Source organism: Microtus pennsylvanicus, chromosome 11 (assembly GCF_037038515.1).
Source record: "Microtus pennsylvanicus isolate mMicPen1 chromosome 11, mMicPen1.hap1, whole genome shotgun sequence".
Lineage (NCBI taxonomy): Eukaryota > Metazoa > Chordata > Mammalia > Rodentia > Cricetidae > Microtus > Microtus pennsylvanicus.
This window is the reverse complement of record NC_134589.1, coordinates 7,840,969-7,862,689: the sequence shown is the minus strand read 5'-3', so window position 1 is coordinate 7,862,689 and position 21,721 is coordinate 7,840,969. Positions and strand designations below refer to the sequence as shown.

Here is a 21,721-nt window from a genome sequence, read left to right as displayed (position 1 = left end):
ACCTCTGAGATAGTAACTGCAGAGTAAAAACCAGGAAGAGGCTGCTTTGGGGGAGAGAAGTTGGGGATAGAAAGAGTAGAGAAATCCTCACAGCATGTCAGAGAGTGTGTGTGATAATTAGGGGAAACAGTCGTAGGGAACAGCGGAGGGCAAGCGGCCCATAAGCCAGCATCAAAGGCAACTCGGTTCAACCCTAAGAGCAAAGCCTTAATCGCAACGCTGGGTTTCAGGAAGTTGACAGCCCTGGCTGGAGGATGGGCATGGGGCATCTTCCTTTATTGCCAGGCATGCCAACCTCTGTGACACTTTGACATGCTATTTGTCATTTACAAGATTCACTCTCAGAAACCATGCTTTCAAGTCACAAAAGAAAACATACACACATCGCGTTTGAAGTACATTTCTGCTTCCGTGTTGGCCACATTCATAACCATAGGGCTCCTGGAGCCCGTGGACTATGAATTGGACACACTAGCTTCTCATCGTGTCCCAGAAACCTGCTGGGGAAGCCTCCATGGGTGTGACCATGTGCATGTGAGTATATGCACATGTTCAAATGTTCTCGTAAAGGTTGGTCAATCTGCCTTTTGGTTCGTGTGTGTAAAGAGAACGAACATGTCTGTGTGCACGTGTGTACACATACACATGTGTCTTGAATATGTGTAACTGTGTCAGTCTGCCTCTACAAAGCAGCGCATGTATTTGTGCAGGTGCGTGTTTATGCAGTGTATGTATTTGTGTGTGCAGATGTATGTATATATGTATACATGTGTGTGTGTATTATGTGTAAGCATGCCTCCGTAGAGATGTAAAGGTCTAGTTTGGCCTGTTCTTTCCTCTTGGGATTGCAGAAGAGAACATGCTCTCCCAACTTTCTCCATCAATCTGTCTGTCTATCTTCTTGTACAGGGATACCATTCTAAGTTTGAGTGGTACCTCCTGTTTCTCCCAATCTCTGGCTCATCCTCCCCTCTTTTGTTGCACCCACCTAGGGGTGGGAGGAGACTCTGGACCTGTGACTTTAAGCAGCTTGCTCCTCAGTCCCTTTTAAATGGATCCTTTTAAATAGGCCCCACCCCAACTCCCGCCCCTCTCTAGAGAGGCCTTGTGACTTGTGTTCTAATGAGAAATTAATAAGGGCAGCTGTCTAACAACTAATGATAATGGCAAGGTCGTTTTTAAAAAAGATTCTTTACATGTTTTTAATTACAGCAATTAAGGGGAGTCAATAAAACTTCTCCCCTGACCCGGCCCCCTCCCTGATCCCACTCAGTCTCTTCTTTTGTGTTTTAAAAGTCGCCATAAATTTCTGCCATTGAGTAAGTAGAATGAATGGCCAGGAGGTCAGAAAGGCTCTCCAGACTTGGGATTCCCACGAACCAGGCTTTCACCACATTCAGAGCCTGTGGTTACCTCTCTGATCCTCTCACCTGGGTGATGCCCCCTCCCTTGTCCCTAGACCTTGCTGGCATGCTCAGAATGGTACTTGCCAAACCATCCCATTCCATCCCACAATGCCAAACTCAACCATACAAGACATGGCAAGGGCCTGCTTGTCCTGGGAGCCAGACCCACTTCCACTTCCCGTGTTAGCAGCGTCCTTCCAACCACTCATTCAAAACGGGATTCAGGGGGGCTCTGTAGTCACAGGACTGGCCTGACACTGATTGTTCTGCTTCTCCTGATTTCCCGTCTACAGCATGAAAGTGGGTGAAGGATAAGATAGCAGGGGCTGTGCAGACACTTGGGACGATGTGACAGGTTTGTCATGAGCGTCCATTGCTGAATATTTACATCAGTCATGAACGGCTGTAACTATCCAGATGAGTGGCATGTGCCTGGCATCCCAACTCTCAGGACGCTGGAAGAGCGGGATGTCAGTGGATTACAGGCCAACCTCAGAAACATGGCAATGACCTGCCTGGAGAAAAATAAAAAAATAAGGACTACAATTACTGTAGAATGTCCCACAGCATTCCCAGCACTCGTCCAAGTGGTGATGATGTAGCAGGAAACAATCAAGATCCCTCCCTCCGGGAAAGCTAAGCAGTCTGCAAATATAATGTAATATAATATAATATAATATAATATAATATAATATAATATAATATAATATAAATGAGACTCATGAATGAATGCAGTGTATTACAAGAAAAGTGGAGCCTGTTAGAGGAATAGGGGAGAACGGCAGGGATCCTACTCCATGAAATAGTGGAGAATGGCCACTAAGTATCTGAAACTGAGCAATCTGGCAGAAAGGTGGGTGAGCCACATAGAAAGAAAGATCATCCCCAGCCAGGGAACAAGTGCAAAGGCCCTGTGGTATACTTGCAGGTCTGAGGGCGAGGTGGCTGGAGCAGAGCGAGAGCAAGAGAGAGCATCAGAAAGTAGACTGGGAATATGGGAGCTTCGGAACAGACCATGGGCATAGCACGCTGTGCTCAGAATGAGCTGAAGTCTTTGATGGTGGAGGCAGGGCTAAGTAGGATCCGTAGAGGGGGGGGGGTGTTATTTTCATGATAAATCCATAAAACCACAAGGAGATACTTGGCCGTGTGCACCCAACTGTCAAAACTCAGCATGCAACCAGACCATGTGTGAAAGGGATACACCTATGTAATTGGTAAATTGATGAGATTAGGGAAGTGGTGGGTGGCATAATTAGTCAAATTACCATGTATGCACCCTTCCAGGCAGCAATTGCATCTTTGGAATGGTGCTCTAGAGGGATCCCAGAGCCTGTGTGCTGGGAGGGCCCTGGGGAGGGGGGTGCTGTCCACAGCATCAGCACCATGTGACCTGTGTACTGGGAGGACCATAGGGGACTGTGCACAGCATCAGCACCATGTGACCTGTGTGCTGGGAGGACCATAGGGGACTGTGCACAGCATCAGCACCACGTGACCTGTGTGTTGGGAGGACTATGGGGGGGGCTGTGCACAGCATCAGCACCATGTGACTTGTGTGTTTGGAGGACTATGGGGCGGGGGCTGTACACAGCATCAGCATCATGTGACCAGTGTGCTAGGAGGGTCATAGAGGGCTGTCCACAACATCAGCACCATGTGACTTGTGTGCTGGGAGGACTATGAGGGTCGGCTGTGCACAGCATCAGTACCATGTGACCTGTGTGCTGGGAGGATTATGGGGGGGGTGCTGTGCACAGCATCAGTACCATGTGACCTGTGTGCTGGGAGGATTATGGGGGGGATGCTGTGCACAGCATCAGTACCATGTGACCTGTGTGCTGGAAGGGCCATGAGGGGCTGTGCACAGCATCAGCACCACATAACCCAGGGAAGCTATGAAGATTACTGATTTGAAAATCAGGATTTCAGAGTGGGGGAAATGCCACAAAAAAAACAGTACCCCCCCCCCGAAAAATCACAAGAGACCACATACAAAGTAAGCCCAAAGGTGAATGTTTAAAAATAGGTTGAATTAGCCACAAAAAGCCTGAGTAATCCCTGTCTGTGAGACCATATAGATAGATGGCCCAGCATTTTGGAGAGAGGTTAGCCCTGTAGAGGCCAGAATGGGATGGGGAGGCTGCCAGGGAAGGGGAACCGAGTACCCACGGCATCCTGACTTTTAACTGGGTGCTGCGTACAGACAGGGATGTTGATTTTTCCTTCAAATTCTACATATAATTGCATTCATTTTTGTATGCATGATCCAGCTGATGATTTAAAGATAAGTAGGTGCAAGGATGAAGTCTTCAGTGGAATTCTCTCGCACAGGCCCTTTAAGCTCTAACAAAGACATCAAGGTAAGTGGGTGCAAGGATGTCGTCTGTGGTAGAATTCTTACCGCACAAGCCCTTTTAAGCGCTAACAATGACATCAAGAACTGAGCTCCCGGCCACACCCGCTGTGCCTCGGGCCTGCAGACCTCTGCTCTGGTGGGAGTGTGTCTAGAAGGCTGGATAGGTCCTGCAGGGCTTAACGTGGTGGGTGGGTAGATGGATTAGCAGCATTTCAGGGAGTTAGCAAAGGGAGTGAGGAAAGTTCCCGGGAGACCTGAACCCAGCCTGTCCCCCGCCCTTCCTCAGTCCAGCTCCTGCACTGACAGGCTGACCTCCTCAGTAACCTCCCCCTGCGCAGTTCATTCATCCCAGCGGTGTGCAGTGGGCTGAAAGGGGCATGTGTATACAATGGATGCTGCCTGCTTGGGCCAGGGGCTCTCTGAGCAGATCTCGGAGCTCATGCGACATTAAAAAGGAGAGGATTCCTGGGGCCTGGGAGTCACGGTAAGGTAGGGACTCTGAAGTAGAGGGTAGAGGGTGGGGTCTGTGCAGACTAGGGACCAAGGCTAACTAAGCCCATCTTTCCTCTACGCATCCCACTGTAAACCTATACGTGCATGCCCACCTACAACCATCCACATACAGGTGAAAACATATCCAGCCATCTAGCCCATCACTCACACACAAACCATCTACTCTACATATATACACCCCTCCATATATGTAATCATCCACCTATACATAAACCATATATAGCCACATGTAATCCTTCCAGCCATACATACAAATACAACATGTATACATAGAAACATAAACATGCCTAATTCAATAATCTAGCCCTCCATCCCTTTCTTCCTTTTCAGCTACCCATTCCCCCATCAACCCAGTCCTCCATCCATCTGTTCACCCATGTGGCTCTCTGTCTCTCTTTCTATGCAGTAACCACACATGGCTGACCTTTGACTTGCTGCCTGCACCCCCTCCCTCTGCCCCACCTTATACCTTTTTTCCTTACATACCACACACACACATACACACACATGTGCATCCACACGCACAGGTGCCACGTGCGCACACACACCTAGCTACACCTACCCCTTTTTTATGCCTCACCTTGAAAGATGCCTCCCCCGCCTCCCAGCCTGAGGAAGGCTTTGTTAATGCCTCTCAGAAATATCTGTCCTTTCCTTCCCAGCAGTTGTCACAGATGCCACTAAACACTTTCTTATGCCCTTGTCTGCCAGGCCAGATTGTAAGCTCGGTAACCAGGTCTTTCCTTTCTTTAAGATTTTTTTTTCATTTTATGGGTATGTGTGTGTCCCTATGTGAATCTATGCATGCCACGTGCACGCAGAAGCTCAGGGAGACTAGAAGAGGGCGTAGGACCTCAGGAACTGGAATTACAGTGTAAGCTGTGCATGCTGGGAACCAAATCTGGGTCCTCTGCAAGAACAGCTCCAGGAGACCAGGTCTTTCTGCCTGACACACAGTAGGACTCCATTAGGAGCTCTTGATTCTAGGAGAGCCCATTTGACACACAGTAGGGCTCCACCAGGAGCTCTTGATTCTAGGAGAGCCCATTTGACACACAGTTGGGCTCTACCAGGAGCTCTTGATTCTGGGAGAGCCCATTTGACACACAGTAGGGCTCCATTAGGAGCTCTTAATTCTAGGAGAGCCCATTTGACACACAGTTGGGCTCCATTAGGAGCTCTTGGTTCTAAGCAGAACTAGGACCTAGCCACCTGGTAGGCAATCGCTCGTGAAAACAGTAGGCCCCAGATGTCCGTCCATGCTGATCACCTAGGAGGAAGTAGGAAAGAGCGTGGGTTTCCATGGAGAATGCAAACCGCAGCTGAGCAAGGAGGGTGTGCAGAGGGAGGCGACCCCGTGCTAGACCCTAACTGCCTAATGTCGGACCGACCGCTTCATCTCCATGAACCTTCATTTCCTCGCAGTCCAAATGGAGCTAATAAAACAAGAGAGAGTGGGGAGAAAGAAACACTATTATCATGAAATTGCTTTAAATTGTTTAAATCTATCTTCTTAGTTCTGCAAAAAGTTTTTTTTAAATAGATGAAAATTATTATAAGAACTAAAATCCACCTGATTTATTGATGTGACTTTTTTATAGAGGGGACCAAATAATAGAAATTAATAAACAACTAAAAATGCATATTTATTAAAATCTAGCTTGTCATGTTATCAGAGGCTCAAATGAGATAATGCATGTATAGTCTGTCTGGAAGAAACCCAGAAGAGGGTAAATGCCGGGTTTTCATTCTGTTTGGATGGTTCGGGATAATCTTTGTTGAGGAGGAAATGTTTACACTGAATCATGAAAAATGTACAGGATCCCAGTATTTTAATGCTGGGGATATTAGATATACTTATTTGACAGTTTTACATTCTCCCCGTTTCTACGGCTGCATAACAAATGAACCTAAGACAGTGTGGTGCAGAACAATGGCTTAAAACTCACACCATGAGTCTGGAGTCTGGGGAGGGCACAGTGGGGACAAGACACATCCAGTCCTGCTTGGTGGCAACTGAGGTCTCAATAGTGGCCGCAAAGGCTGCAGTGAAATCGCTCGTGTTCCTCTGGGCCTCTAGGGTTGATGGCGATTGCTGGGAAGCCCAGTTCTCCTCCACCGAGGTGTTCAGTGGAACTTCCTCACAGCACGGTGGCTGGATTCTTAAGGGCAAGCATCTCTCCAAGGAGAGCCAGGTAGATGCTGTCTCCTTTGAATGACTTCACCTTTGAGACCATGCAGCATCGCTTCCAGCGTGTTCTATTGATAGAATAGTCTTAAGCTCCCGAGACTCGAGGGGAGGGTATCTGTGGGAGAAGTGTGAGTCACACTGTAATAAGAGCATGTGGAAAGGGGGATAAATATTGATTCAGGCACCTTTGGGAAGATGCAATCTGGCATATACACATCATCTCATACAACCCTCGGTACCACTCACGAGGAAGCTACCCAGGCATTTCACTCTTACGGGAGAGGAAATCATCGTCCCCCAAGGTCGAAGGTCAAAGACTTAGAGCACATGGGGCTAGGAGTTGAACTTGACCCTTGAAGTCTCCGAAGTTACTATAATAATATAATATATTCAGTGCCTGCCAAAGTTAAAACAAAGATGCTGTCTATAACTGTTTTCTTTAGAAACCCTAAGTTCCGTGAAGCAGGATGCTAGAGAGCCAAGGTACCGTGGCGAGCTATGGCTCATCCTAGTAGCATCTGGGCAGGTGCCTACAAAAAGCCTAGCTGTAGGAAGTAAGTTATATATGCCATTCAAGGTGTCAAGCCGAAGCTTGGGCATTAAGGCAAGAAAGGCTGTTTGCCGTCTGGTTGTGGAGGGCCTCGAATTTAGGTGAAGAGGATCTAGACTTTCCTGGGGCAAGGACACCCCACAGGCTCTAAGTGGGGGGAAAAACAGCCTAGGACAGTGTACAGGGTTGGGAGATGATCTAGATCAGGACCAGTGGCTCTACAAATGGGCTAACTTGTCGGGAGGGCCTTGGCTCATGAAATGGTACCCAAAGGAAGAACTGAGGACTTTGTGGGAAGTGGGGAAGAAACACCTGTGACTCCAAGGATTTGAGCTAAAGTGGTTGGGGCAAAGCAACGGATAGAGGACAGTAAACGGCACAAAAAGTAGAGCTTGTTGAAGATGTAGCAAGGTCTCCCTGCCCTCCCACCCCTCACCCACAGCAGACTGTTAGGAGTGATGCTCGGAGCCCAGGGAGGAGCCGGAGACCTGGAAGTTGTTTGCAGAGAACTCACAGTCGAGGTTAGGTGAGCCAGCAAAGGACCTGGATGTCTAAGAGGGTCAAGTCTGGGGCTGGAGAAAATGAACACACGTGTGCTAGCGGCCTTACACTTTGGAGTGCTGCAGCATCTGCGAGCAGTGGAGTCAGGAACTCAGAAACCCAAGTGTGTTCCACGGGGCCTCCCATGTCTTAGAGAAGTGGGGAGCACCCTAGCTGGTTTGCCCAGTCCCCAGTAACTGCCTGCAATGGGGTAGAAGAGCCTGGCTGCCTTCAGCCAACACAGCAGGTCTCAGGCTTGGCTCACTTTAGAAATACTAATGCCTGAACCCCGCCCACTGCAGCTCTCACCTCTGGAAAAACAAGAGGTCCTAAAGGGGACTCTGAACCAGAGAACCAGGCTGATTGACGACTCAAAGAGGCCATGGTGTTAGGAGTTGACATAAAGCTTCTGTCGCAGTAGGGCATGTGTTTTCGTAGTTAGGAAGGGGACCCTGGATAAAGGAGAAACTAAGGCTCCATAAGTCATAGTCTGAACTCCCAGTGCATATAGGCCTGCGGGTCAGGCTAGCCCAGGTCTAGCCTGTCACAGTAATAGATTAGAAGGCGGAGTGGGGACTAACAGGGATATCCCCATCCACTCCACACCAAAAAAATGGGAAGCTCGGGGGAGGGGGAGATACCCCAACAGCATTTAACTCCAGTGCCTCCGATACACAGCCAATCAGTGCTTGTCACAGGTGGGCATGGGTGCTCTTCACTGGGTGTCCTGAGAGTCTGTGGCTTCTGATTAGGCAGGTCCAGGGGCTCTGAGACTCCACAGGATACCTGTGCTGTGGCTTCAGGCAGCACACTTGGAGTCTCAAGGATGTGCATCCATTGTCAAGGTCATAGAAGCCCAGTTGCTCTTTCGCAAAGCCCATTCATTCTAAGACAGTGCTGTGGAAGCCAGCCCTTCACCCCAGCCCAGCCCAGCAGGCAGACGTACAGGAGACCAGAAGACACCCTCCAGTGATTACTCTGTTCTGTTTCCTGCTGGCTCACAGAAGATCAGGGCTAGCAGCAATGCCTCAGCTTATCTGCCAAGGGCTGGGCGTGCTTTAAAAAGAGCGACCGAGTGTTTATGTTCAAGGGAGGCCTCACTCATTCCAACATGCCCACCCTTCCCTCTGCCTAAGGGCACAGAGGTCCCATCCCAAGACTCTACAACCTAATCCCCTGCTCTGCTGAAATAGCTTCACAGGGCAAGGAAGGGGGAAAATGCAACCTAATTCCAGAGTTCAGGGTCTGAGTTCAAATCCCAGCTCTGTTCCTTGCTGATTTTATCACCTTAGACAAGTTAATTTACTTAGCTGAACCCATCTGAGCAGGTTTTTCCATTGTAAAATGTAGGAAACAATAAGCCTCTCGTGGCTGTTGGATAAATTGAGTCAAGGATGCACGGGTACAAATTACACAAAACCTAAATGTCAAAGCAGGACACCTCACACAGACTGCTAGCAGAAGCGTCCGACACCATGCCCCGTGACAGACCTTATCATTTATGAATGTGTTGAACTGTATTCATAGCTGTCCCGGAATGCGGGCAGCCAGGCGAGGGCACAGGTTCGACACGCCTGGTGGGATGTGGGGCGCTCCAAGAGGAGTGGCCTTTTCTTCATATTCTTCCTCTTCACAGCGTTCTTCCTCTGCTGAGCACACCCTGAGAATGGATTGACCCCTGACCTCTGCACCTCCTCTCCCTACAGACATGGGGAGCTTTGAGGAAGGCGAGAAGCACCAGAGCGTATCCCACGGAGAAGCTGCCGTCATCCGAGCACCCCGCATCTCTAGTTTCCCCCGGCCACAGGTGACCTGGTTCCGTGATGGCCGCAAGATCCCGCCCAGCAGCCGCATGTGAGGTCCTACTCGGGATAGACTGGAGGGAAAGACCTGGGGGAGGAGGTCTGGGGCCAGATGAAGTCTCCAAATGCAAAGGAGGGACCTTCTTATAGAAATGTCTCAGTAATTCTGTAACGCAGCCAGCTGGGCACTCCCCTGGACGGTGAGAGAAGTTCAGTTTATGAGGGACCAGGGTGTTACCTCCACACTCAACCGGAGGATAATTATGCTCCCAGAGGATCTAAGTCACCCAAACATGCCCATGCAAAGGCACTGTTGCCATAGTAATGTGCCCAGGACTCAGGCCGTGGCAGAGGTGGGTGTGTGCAGGTGTTTATGCTTCTCGGGTGTGGCTGGGCTTGCTCAGTATATTTTGACTGCAAAGAGATGGTGTGGCCAGAGAAGGCTGGAATAGACACACACACATCCCTTTCAGCATGCACAAAGGCCCTTCTGTCTTGCCCTGGCCTTGACTGGGGGTTTAGCAGTGAAGCCAACACCCTTCACCCCCCAAGCAGGCTTCACCTCCTGGGCTGCTCGCTGTCTGGAGCTAGCCCAGGCTTTCCTCGCTGCCCCACTCCAACTCTCCCTTCGTTAGAGAAAGACTACCTTCTCCCAACCTGCCCTGGCTAGCTACAACTTGCTACCTGTGCAGACTGCTGGGAGCTCTCCACAACCCCACCACCCTGGTCTGTAGCGAGCGGAGGAAGATGGGGTCAGGAGTGCCTTTGGGAAGTATCAAGTCCCACAATAGAAACACAATAATAGTATCATAGTAATATAGCAATTGCAGAAGCTGCAGGCAGTGGAGTTAAGTTCTTGGGACTGTGCTAAACACCCACAAACATATGTTGTCGTCATCCGTGTTGCCCCCCTCCCCGCTGGTGTAGCCCCTGAGGAAGAGGGCGCTCTCTCTTGCTGTCTTTCCTATCCCAACCTTGTTGCCCAGTGCTCAACCCTCACAACAGCCCTCTGATGCGATTGATTTTATCCCGCAGCAACCATAAAGCAAAGCAGGCAAGGTCCAACTCTTTTTCCAGATCTTTCCTAGCTGCTGAGTCATGATAATCCTTGCCTTCTGTGAGACGTATGTGCAGACAAGCATACAGACACAAGGAAGCGACTGAGCATCATAGAGTTGGTCCTGATGGAGCAGTTCTCCATCTGACCCCCGTGAGAACTTTGAAATGAGCCTATCCTTAGGATCTTGCCTAAGGCACTCTGATTCAATTTAAATGGGATGCTCTTTGGCTGTTCAGAATTTTTTAAAGATTCCAGTTTGATTCAAATGTGTAGCCAGAGTTGAAAACTATCCTCAGAGCCAGGCTTAGCGGTACCCGCCTTTGATCCCAACACTTGGGAGGCAGAGACGGGTAGATCTCTGTGAGTTCAAGGCCCACTTCGTGCACATAGTGAGTTCCAGGACATCCAGAGCTGCATCATGAGACCCTATCTTGGAAAAAAAAAACAAGGGAGGAGGAAGAAAAGAATCGCCAGTATGTATCAGCTATTTACAGCACGATGTTGCTGTGTAACAAAACATCTCATAAGGTCAATAACTGTTTACTGTGTTCTTCTTAGAAGTGTGTAGATTGGTGATCTAGCCTGAGCTAGGCTCAGTCCTTCTTATGGTTGGGCTCACTTGTCTGGGCTTGTCTGTTATTGACTGCCCTGGAATGGCCTTTTGCTAAATGGCAGGACACTTGGCCATGCTCCACATGCCTCATCCTCTAGCCTGTCAGCCCCGGTGAATTCTCTGGATATTTCAGACGAGAAAGGAGGAAGTCCACATATAACAAGCTTCTACTCACATACCATTGACAGAAACCACAACATGGCAGGACTCAGGCAGAAGGCTCTCTGTATCCGCACCACTAGGCTCTGGGTCTCTTCCTGAAGAGATGGCTAGCAGACAGCATGAGGCATGGGTACCCAACAAGGTGAAGGATGGAGCACACTTCAGGTGAACAGGTGGACAGCTGCCCTTTGAGTCAAAGTGTACACACATACACACACACACATAGACACATAGACACACACACACACCACCCAGGCCTAAAACTCAGAAAAGCCAGTTGAATGGATCACCCATCATGCAGATATTGAGATGACATTATAGAAGGGAAATGTTCTACCACAGAGATGCTGGGATATGTCAGTGAGTCCCAACCCCATCCTCACTCCCTTTTTGAGTGTAGCTCTTGGACCCCAGGTGTATCAGTGAAGGCATCCTGCAGGCTAACCAATTGGCAATGGCTGCCTAGAACTCAGAGCTTAAACAATTCTGAGGCTCCATCCACACTCATGGGAAAGAACATCATGAGTTGATTAGTAATGTCTGCCCTGACTGTGAAAGGGGGCATGATGGCACTCACTCCATTTGCAGAGGGAGATAATGCCTTTACTCCAGGCTCTGTCTATGATCACCTTCCTAATACCATCCTTCATCCTTTTCTCATCCCCATCCTCCATCCTCATCTGCTTCTCATGCCCAGCACTTTTGCCACCAGGACAGAACAACCTTGGCCTGCGGCACTACATACGTGCACGCACACGAGTGCACACACACACATACACTCCTGGTTATACATGACCACACCTGCCCACTTTCATAAACACGTCCACCAAATTTGTGATGAAGCACTGGAGTGATTTTATTTTGGTAATTACAGCAAATTAATATTCATAGGTGAGTAGAACGGCTCCCTGGAAGCAAGTCGTGTGTGTGTGTGTGTGTGTGTGTGTGTGTGTGTGTGTGTGTGTGTGCGCGCGCGCGCCAGTGCTCCATATCTGATAAATGCTATTAGCCGGCAGGCTATGCAGAGCATGAAAGGCTCACTATCTATAGAGTGTGCCTCTCAACCACCAAGCAGGGCTCGGCCCCGAGCCTGCTATTAAAAGGGGACACGATTCCTAGCAGAGACACACGCTGGGGCCTTTGGGCACACTGTAGGATGGCTTACTCTCTCCTTAATTAGATTACAGATCCAGCACTCTTGGAACTGAGAAAGGAGCTGCTGAATGAGAGCAGTGAATTAAAGGCAGAGCTAGGGCTAGGCCAGTCATGGCAAACTGAAGGAACAAGGGTAGAGAACCCAGCCCCTGCCTGAGAGGTGAGCCTTGCTATTGGCACTCCACTCCGAGTTCCTCTCCCCAGCTTCTCCCAGTGTGGGCATGTCTGGGGTGCAGCAGTCTGGATGCTATGAGCATACTGGAAATGAGTACAGCATCCTTCCACAGTTACCTGAAAAGGGACCATCGACATGCACAGGACTAGGGACCCCTCCTGAGAGAATCAAAGTGACATGTCAGAGAGCCTCTGCCTCCCATTCCACTCCATGTCCAGAACTTGAACCTATGCCCTGTGGCTCCCAGGCTCCACAGCTGCCAGGCTAGAGTGCTGGAGCAGGCAATGCCAGCCACAATAACCATTAGGCAATATTCCAGTGAGCTAAAACCGCAGAAGGTAAGGTTTTGCCCATCCAAATTCCAACTTGGAGCAATGGACAGGAAGGGTGACTTCACATAGTCACTTGAAACCAGGGTCACTAGAGAGCTGTCATCACCAAAACTGGTCTCCAAGGTTACCATGCTCCAACAGAGGAGTATGGGACAGGAGTTCCCATTTTCCAAGAGTAGCTGTGTCCACACACCCCACCCTCTTCAGCCCATTGAGAAGGATGCAGAGCTATGCTTTGATGCCCAGCAGCCACAGCCTCCTACGGGAGAAGCTGCTTATGGCCCTTCTACAGACAGGCTTTTACAGCGTCTTAGCCCACTGCCCACTTCTCCTTGCGCCAACCTGCAGATTGACTGAGTTAGAGAAGGGGGCCATGTTTTGGCTCCAGGATCTAGAGGTCCAAGTTTGAGGGGCCTTGGCTGGTCATGACCTTGCTGGCAGAGTCAGGAGGTGGTACAAGGCATCATATGACTAGAAACGTGTGTGTGTGTGTGTGTGTGTGTGTGTGTGTGTGTGTGTGTGTGTGTGTGTTCTGATCTCTCCCTCTTATGAAACCCCTGGCAATATCCACTTATATAGTTCTGCCCTAATGACCTCGGACCCCATCCTAATCAAGCCCTACAGTCCCACCCCCTAAATGCCAGGGTCAGGTAAAGTGCCTCCTCTCTTCCTGCCTCATAATGGGGATTAGATTTATTGAAACCCATCAAGCCTGGGGCAGACATTCAAACCCCACCCAGGCCACAGCATTCAGTCTCCCACTGGACATCCAGGGTCAGACATGTTCCCTTGGGGACGTGCATCCTGGGCCTCTGAGCAGAAGTCCATGGTGCTCTCCCACAGCTGCGGCAACCAGTTGTCCAGCAATCGTAAGAGGTCCGCTAGGAGCAAAGTGGCTGCTGCCCGCTGAGAACCTCACGCGACACGTATGGTATGTGCCCATCACACTGTCGTCCGTCGGCATATCATTAGCCTTGCAGAACTGCCGCTCCCATCATGCAGCGAACACCGTGCCACAGCTAGAAAGCTCCCTACGAGGACAAAAAGTGGCATGAATCCTATTCTAGGAAAACCTCAACCTGTTCCTAAAATCTTCCCTTCGCTCACGAGTAATGCCTCCCTCCAGTAATATGCTCACAAAACCAGCTAGCGGGACTCCCAGTGTCATGGGATGGAGGAGGACAAACAGAAAGGACGCTCAGACAGAACCTGCACAAAGTATAGCTAAACCTGAGAAGGGGAGTGTGGGGATGTGAAGAGAGGGAGCTTCCCAGTCAAGGAGGGAAGAGTTAAGTGGGCTCCTTCTCCAGTATAGAACAAGTGGGTGACTAGACAATGGATCCCCTGGAGACTTCATGAGACCTGTCCCCATAATAGAATGACTCAGGGAACTGCATCTCCCTAAGTCCAGTGTCCTGAGAGTCCCAGGAGAGGGTTATGAGAGTGAGGACAGGCAACGGGCTACTCTGCTGCCAGGGACCAAGTGACAGAGACTCCCACGAGGCTGGGAGAAGTCTTCGCAGATATCCTCTTCCAACTTTGCAAGGGCAAGAAGACAGGGCCTAGCTAGCATCGGAGGAAATACATGATCCTCAGAGTCCAGGGACCCAAACCAGAGCTCAGCCCCACCACCCTGCACTGCCCAGACCCTTTCCACAACTCACAGCTCTCTACTTCATAATCCACATCTAAGGACCAGGGCTCTAGGTGAGACAAGGAGACCCTCAAATGGGAAGATGCTCACCACCCCAATCCCACGTCTGGCATTTACTATGTTTTGGCATGGTGCTTGGAAAGCTGGATCTACATGATTCAAACACCCTAAAAGTCCCTCCACTCATCCTGAAGCCAGACCATGCAGGGTGAGGGCTGGGGGGGGGGGTGGCTGGGAAGACGGATCAGTTAGCAACGTGCTTGCCTTGAAAGCCTGAGAACATACCAAGCACAGTATGGGGGCTCCCACTTGTCACCCTTGCACTGAGGGGTGGGGTGCAGAAGCAGGGAGATCCCAAGAGCTTCCTGCCCCTGCCCAGCCAGCCTAACCTACTTAATGAGTTCCAGGCCAGTAAAAAACCCTGTCTCGAAGTGGGTGGACAGCACCTGAGGAAGAACAACCAGTGTGGTCCTTTGATTGACACACACAGCGTATGCACAAGGACCCACATAAACATACATCCATACTCTTGTTTGTACACAGAGAGAGAGAGAGAGAGAGAGAGAGAGAGAGAATTCTAGCCTGTCTATGATCCCATTCCTGTCACCTTGTTAGCCAAAGATGAAAAGAACTCTGCATGGGGAAAATAGGGCATCGCTAGGGTCCCTAAGCACTAGGGACCAGAGAGCTTGCCATCTTACTGCCCAGAACTCTCCTGATGGCGTGAGAACTCTCAGCCTGAAAAGCCCCCAAATGAGGAGCAAGGGGGTGGGGGCGGCACTGCCAGGCTAGGAGAGAGCTGGGCCAGAGAGACATTAGTGAGGATGTTTATCTGAAAGCCTGTTTAAAACTCTGTAACATTCACCTAATGGGAAAATTTGAAGAGAATTCAACTGGATTTGTCCTTGTTAAACTAACATTAAGGATGTTTAACAGCTGTCTCGGGCACATCGCATTACAATCTGGAGACAGACTTGGCAAACTAATGGTTTGGTTTGTCATCGGGAGAATGGGTAAAAGAAGCTGGGCAGAGCCGGTATGGGCAGCCCTCCAGAACCACTTCATACCCATTTAAGGGGGTCCCCGGCTCCCTGTTTTCCTGCCTGATGATCTTGTGATGAGGACTGGGAATGAGAGCAAGAGGCTCATCACTGTGGACCAGCCCAGTTCGCAAGGAAAAGGGGAAACTGATCCCCAGGGAAGAGACTACAGGTGTATAGCCCTCGGAAGTCTGGTTCAGGCCAGCTGTGGCCTTTAAGTCTGCTCAAACAGCTTTAGAAAGTGGCCAACCCCAGGGCTGGAGAAATAGCTTCATCCAGAAAGTGCTTGCCTTGTGAACACAAGGACCTGAATTTGATCCCCAGAACCCAAGTGAAAAAGAAGTCTGGTGTAGTGAGCCACAGTTGTAACCCTAATGCTTACTGGGGAGACAGAGACAGGCTGACCCTGGGGTTCACTAGCCGGCTGGGTTAGCTGACTCACTGGGTTCTGGGCTAGTGATGAGCCCTGTATCAACCAACAAGGATGGACATCCGGCCACACACACACACACACACACACACACATACACACACCACACACACACCACACACCACACACACACACACACACACTCATCCTGGATCTCACTTCTGAAGTCACTCTGGTCACTTGTCGCTCATTGTCAATCACTCATTCTCTCTGCAAACCGCCAACTTTTGGCAGAGGCGACCTCACAAAGCCGCCAAGGCTACGATATGGACAGGAACATAATTCCTAGAGGATTGGAGAAAAGGGCCCAAACCTGACCCTGGGTAGGCCCTGAGAAAGCTGCAGCTTCAGGAATAGAGGAACAGCTGGGGTGTCATGGTAGATTCTCTACAGACACTGTCAGTGGGGTGGGCTGGGGGGCCTCTTGGAGGCTGCCAGAGAAGTATAGTCAGACCACCTACCTCAGACCCCCCCAGTCATAGCCCCCTGGCTCCAAGCCCTTTGGGCCCCTGTCCAAAGAATCTTTTGCCTCTCCTCAGAGCCATCACGCTGGAGAACACCCTGGTCATCCTGTCCACGGTGGCTCCCGATGCTGGCCGCTACTACGTGCAGGCAGTTAACGACAAGAACGGAGACAACAAGACGAGCCAGCCCATCACTCTTGCTGTGGAGAGTAAGTAAGCGCGGGACCGGGGACCATCACCGAGCAGAAACAAGGCGGGTCATTAAATCTCAGGAATGGGGCTCCAGGGGGCTGTTGGGAAGACAGAGTAGTAGGGGAAGCTGGGGCTGGAAGGGTGGAGCCATCTCCAGAAGAGGAGGAGCCACAGTCTGAGTGGAGGGATGTGGCGGTGGTGAGCCAAGCCAATGAAGGTCACGGGTAGGGGAAAGTGGAGTTCTGGAAGATGCTTCCATGGCAGACACAGCTCCGGGAAAGGGTAGGTTTATTTTTACCACTACCGTGTCCACTGGAGGATAGGAGGAGGCAGAAGCAAGTGAGAGAGTGTGTGCTCACATGTGTGGGTGCCAGCCACCCCAGGCTCAGGTGCGGATGGAGAGAACACCCGGGGAGAGCGGAAGCTCATTTTAAAAGAAGTACACTAACTGTCTGCCCAGCTGGCACATAAAAGTGCTGTTTCCGCTCGGAGCCAGGCATTCCTCTCAGCAGGCTCGCCTCCAGATTTCCACCTCTGCCCCTCTTCAGATGCCTGACGTCCCTGGAGACACAGGCACAGGAGCTCAGCCCAATATAACCTGCCCCAGTGTTCTCCAGCACAGAGACCCCTTCAATGAGACCAGAGCAGGGATGTCTCCTCTAATCTGGTTCTCTCTACCAGAGTGGCCTCACCCTCAGAACTTAACCTCAGGCTAGGCAAGGTGAGGTGAAGTGGATGGCCAAGGTCCCTCCTGGGCTGGGAATCACTAAAATGTAGTCAGGGTTGGGTTTGCACTTCCTGAAGCAGCTAAGCCCCACACCAGCTGGGGGAGCCAGATGTTCACATACCTCCACATCTGTATGATTCCCACTCCCACAGCACATCTCATTTATCATCCTGCTGCGCCCATATGCACCCGTCAGCGGCAAGTTGAGTGTCTCTGCCACCTCGTATCCTAGCTTCTGTCTGCCAGTGTCTAGAACATTCCCAGCCCCTGCTGTCTCCTCCCTGGGCCTTCTGAGCTCCGACGGGACTCTTTTCTGTACCAGTTGGTTCCTATCTCCAAGCCAGCTTCCCATTTGCCTGGGAAGAAATATGAATTAGGAGGTGGAATATCCACTCTGGATACTGACCAGTGAGGGTCATGGATGTCACCTCTGACCTTGACCTGAGCCAGGACTGTTTGTACAAGAACAAGGAATTTGTTGACAAGGAGGGATTGTTTTTCTAGCGATTTCTCAGTGGTAAGCTTACTCAGAGTCTCCTGGGATCCAGACATCTTTTTGAAGAATTAGTGTCAAAGTGGGTATATAGCTCCGTTGGTTGAGTGTTTACCTACCACACACAGAGCCTTGGTCTCCCTCCCCACATAAAAACGGGTGTGGTGACAAATGCCTGTAGCCTCAGCATTTAGGAGGTCGAGGCAGGAACATGAGGAATTCAGGGCCATCCTTGGCTACATAGCAAGTATGGGATAGTCTGAGACACGAGACCAAGAGACAGGCTGGGAGTGGTGGTGCACGCCTTTGATCCCACCACTCTGGAGGCAGAGGCAGGTGGATCTTTCATTATGTAGACCAGGCCTTTCTTGTCTAATGAGATCCTGTCTCAGAGAGAGAGATGGAAGCAGGGGGGAGATACACTGAGAGACAAAGACATGGAGTGAGTTGTCCAAGTTAAATCCAGGCATCTTCTTGCGTGACTCAGTTTACCCCAGATGCATGGTCAGGGAGGCCTTCTGTTTCTCCTGCAGCATCTGACTCTTCCTCTTAAGAACTGAGGCAACCCATGGCGGTTCTTTCTGTTCTACCTCAAACCACCCCCACACCTTCCAAACAGCCCACGTGAGGCCCAAGAGCCCCCCTCATCTGCCTCCATCCCAGTCCCACCCAGCCGCCAGTCTCCCTCATTCCCAAACCCCTCCATTTCTGCATCCTCAACTGAGATGAAAGCCGGATCCAGCACAAACTCGCCTGATTTCTAGCTAATTTCCCTCCCACGAGGGATTGCACTTCAAAACCCTGTGCTGCGCTGACACGGTCCCCCAGCCTGCCTGCCAGCCAATTTGTGAGAGCAATTGCCACCTCGCCCGCCCACCAGCGGCTCAAAGCCCCTGTTACCTGGCTTGAAGCCACACCCTCCTTCTTCTTCCCCCTCCCTTCCTTTACCCATCAGGCTCTGTTCCCTCCAGCTCAGCAGCTTCCTGCCAAAGCCTTCGGGGAGCCATGCTCACTGCTAACAGAGAGAAAAAGAACCAAGCTGGTGACCCCAGAAATTACACCTAGCGCCACAGTCCTGAAAGGTCACACCCATCTGATGAACACACCTGAGAGAGAGAGAGAGAGAGAGAGAGAGAGAGAGAGAGAGAGAGAGAGAGAGATCAGACCTCCTTGTACTATTATATAGAAATATAATATAGAATTAAAAAGAATATAAATATGAGCCCCACATATCATTTTAAATTTTTCCAGTGATCCCATTTTTATTCACTTATATTATTTGTGCGTTTTATTTTTGGGTGTTGGCTTTTGTTGGTTTTGGGGGGGGGATGGAAGCAGAATTTCACATAGCCCTTGAACTCCCTGTGTAGTTGAGGTTGGCCTTGAACTCCCCATCTTCCTGCCTCTGCTTCTCGAGCACTGGGATTGCAGGCACACACCACCACATTGAGGCTTACCTCATTTTTCACAAAGTAAAAAGGAATAAGCAGAATTCATTTTATTAATGTGTTTTATTTAACCCGATGTATCCAAAATATCCTTTTAGCATGCCATCAAAATAGAATATATTAGCAGGATATTTTACATTGGTTTTTTTTTTTGCATGCTAAGTCTGTGAAATCTCTGTGTGTCTTACACTTGAAGCGCATCTCAATTTGAATGCTAAATCTTCATCTGAAATACGTGATCTGTATTTAGATTCCATCAGATTTAGAGCCATAAAGGTATATAGTCTTACGCCAAAGTTCTTCCACTTCTACTTAAAAGTGCTCTAATAACTGGATTGGGGACTCTGTTTTTAATTAAATGTAAATTAGTTAAAATTAAATCTCATTAAATCAAAGGGACGCAAGCCACATTGCAGGAGCTTGGTGGGCATGCGTGGCTCGTGGACAATGCTAGATGGCCTGGACTTTGAGGCCTGGATGCTCTGAGGATGGAGAGCTATTGTCGGAAATGAGCAGGTATCTGTGTCCATCAAGTCTTTTCAGGAAAGAGCTAATGGCCCTTTGATGCCCACTTGAAGCTCCTGGGGCCAAGTGAGTCACATGTTCCCTGAGCCTGGCTACTTCCACTATATGGTAATGTCTGAAGCAGTGCTGAGAGAAAGAGCACGGAGGGAACTGTCCCTGGTTGCCACTGTGACAGAAATAGTTTAAGGCTGCTGGATCTAACATGGCTTTCATGTGGCAAGCTCCATCCTTCCTTGCCCCTGGAACCCTTTAAATCAGGAGTTCTCAGAGAGATGTCCTCCCTGTTTGGGCTTGCCTAAGAGGTCATAGCTTGATTGTTGTGGTTCTAGCCACCACAGCATCCCAGGATTGCTGGAAATGTTATGATCCGCACACTCCAGAGCCATCTTGTTGAGTTTCCATCCCAGCCATGCTTGGGAGGCCCTAATCCTCCTCGAGATCAGTAGCCCCTCCCAGGTGCCAGGTCTTGCCTCCCCAACCCTGACTGGTGGCAGGAACCCCATAAGCATGAGCTGAGTTCCCATAGAACCCCAAAATTAAAGCCTTGCTTCTGCCCATTCCGCGTTGGGGTCTTGAGGGCTGTCTTTAAGCCTTTATCAGGAGCATGAGTTGAATGCAGCACACACTGAATGCGTTCTGGAGCCTGGGCTATATGCCTCCTCACAAGAGGTCACAGGAGACCTGGCGGCCAGGCTCCCTGATTCAGCACAGTCTCCCAGCAGACAGCTCAGGACAACCAGGTATATCCTACAACGGTGAGTCGAGCCATACCTGGTGGCTTCTGGCATCACCTTCGTTATCCTCCACTCAGAACCATTGCCTGCTTCCTCAGGACTCAGGGCTCTGGGCACTCTGATGGGCTGCTGGCGGCCTCTTACGGCATCGTCGGTGGCAGATGGTTAAACTGCCATTATCCGTACTTTATATGACAGTTATTGGAGGGCACACATGCCACAGCACCCACTCGGGAGCCAGAGACAACCTGAAGGAGTCTCTTCTCTCCTTCTACCACGTGATCCTCAGACCTGGTGTCACGTGCCTGTCACTGCTGTGTCGTGTAACCGGCTCCCGTTACCCACATTTCACAGGCAACAAAAGCTGAGGAGATAGACCAAAGAAATCATATCATCCACTTCCCAGTGGGTTTTCCTAATCCCTGACAGTCAGGCATGGGACCCACACTGGGTAGCGACAAAGCCTGGGCCCTGGGCTCCACTGTACTCTCATGCCGTCCATATCAGGAGGAAAACACAAGTCTCAGGCCACCGATGTCTCCCTCCCTGGCTCTGTCAGAGTCTCCCTAGCTAGGCTACCTCTCTCTGCTTGTTCCCATCTTGGATGCCAGCCCCTGCCCCTATCACCTAGACACCCCATTCCCTCACCCCTGGCCTGGCCCTATCTCCTGAACTGTAGGGGCCTGCACCCCACACTCTGCAACATTCATGGGTCCTTCCACACCGCCATTTCCTGTTGCAGGAAGTGAGAAAGCCCAGCGTCCTGGCTCATCCTTCATCCCTCACTCCTGAATGCTATGAGTCGATGCCAAGACCACACCAGGAGGCCCCAAGCCTGGCAGCTCTGAACATCTCCAGCCATCCAGACATCTCCTCACCATCTCAAACAATGCCACAGAACCCAAGCACATCTCCCTTTGAAACCTAATTTCTCCCTGGACTTTCCCACGGTTCTATAAAGGGTCCCATCACTAAGCTTCCACTCTCAACCATCATGACCCTTCTGCCCTCTTCCTCCGCCACTAGACAATCACTGAGACCTGTTGGCTTTGTTCCCTTGTCCCAGCTGGGCACATATGTCTTCAGCCACCAAGCGCAACCCAACCCAGCATCCCCCAGTCAAATCTGGTTCACCCCCACAGCAGCAGGGATGGAA

General features: G+C 50.3%; 1 protein-coding gene across 1 annotated transcript in view; it reads left to right on the top strand.

Annotated features, from left to right (window-relative positions):
- The window catches only part of Sdk2 (sidekick cell adhesion molecule 2), a 280,717-nt gene that overhangs the window by 160,062 nt on the left and 98,934 nt on the right, over nucleotides 1-21,721 (top strand). Inside the window, exons 4-5 of the mRNA XM_075990014.1 lie at nucleotides 9,266-9,413; nucleotides 16,522-16,655. Of these exons, the coding sequence (XP_075846129.1) occupies nucleotides 9,266-9,413; nucleotides 16,522-16,655 (282 nt within the window). The remainder of the gene's footprint in view (nucleotides 1-9,265; nucleotides 9,414-16,521; nucleotides 16,656-21,721) is intronic.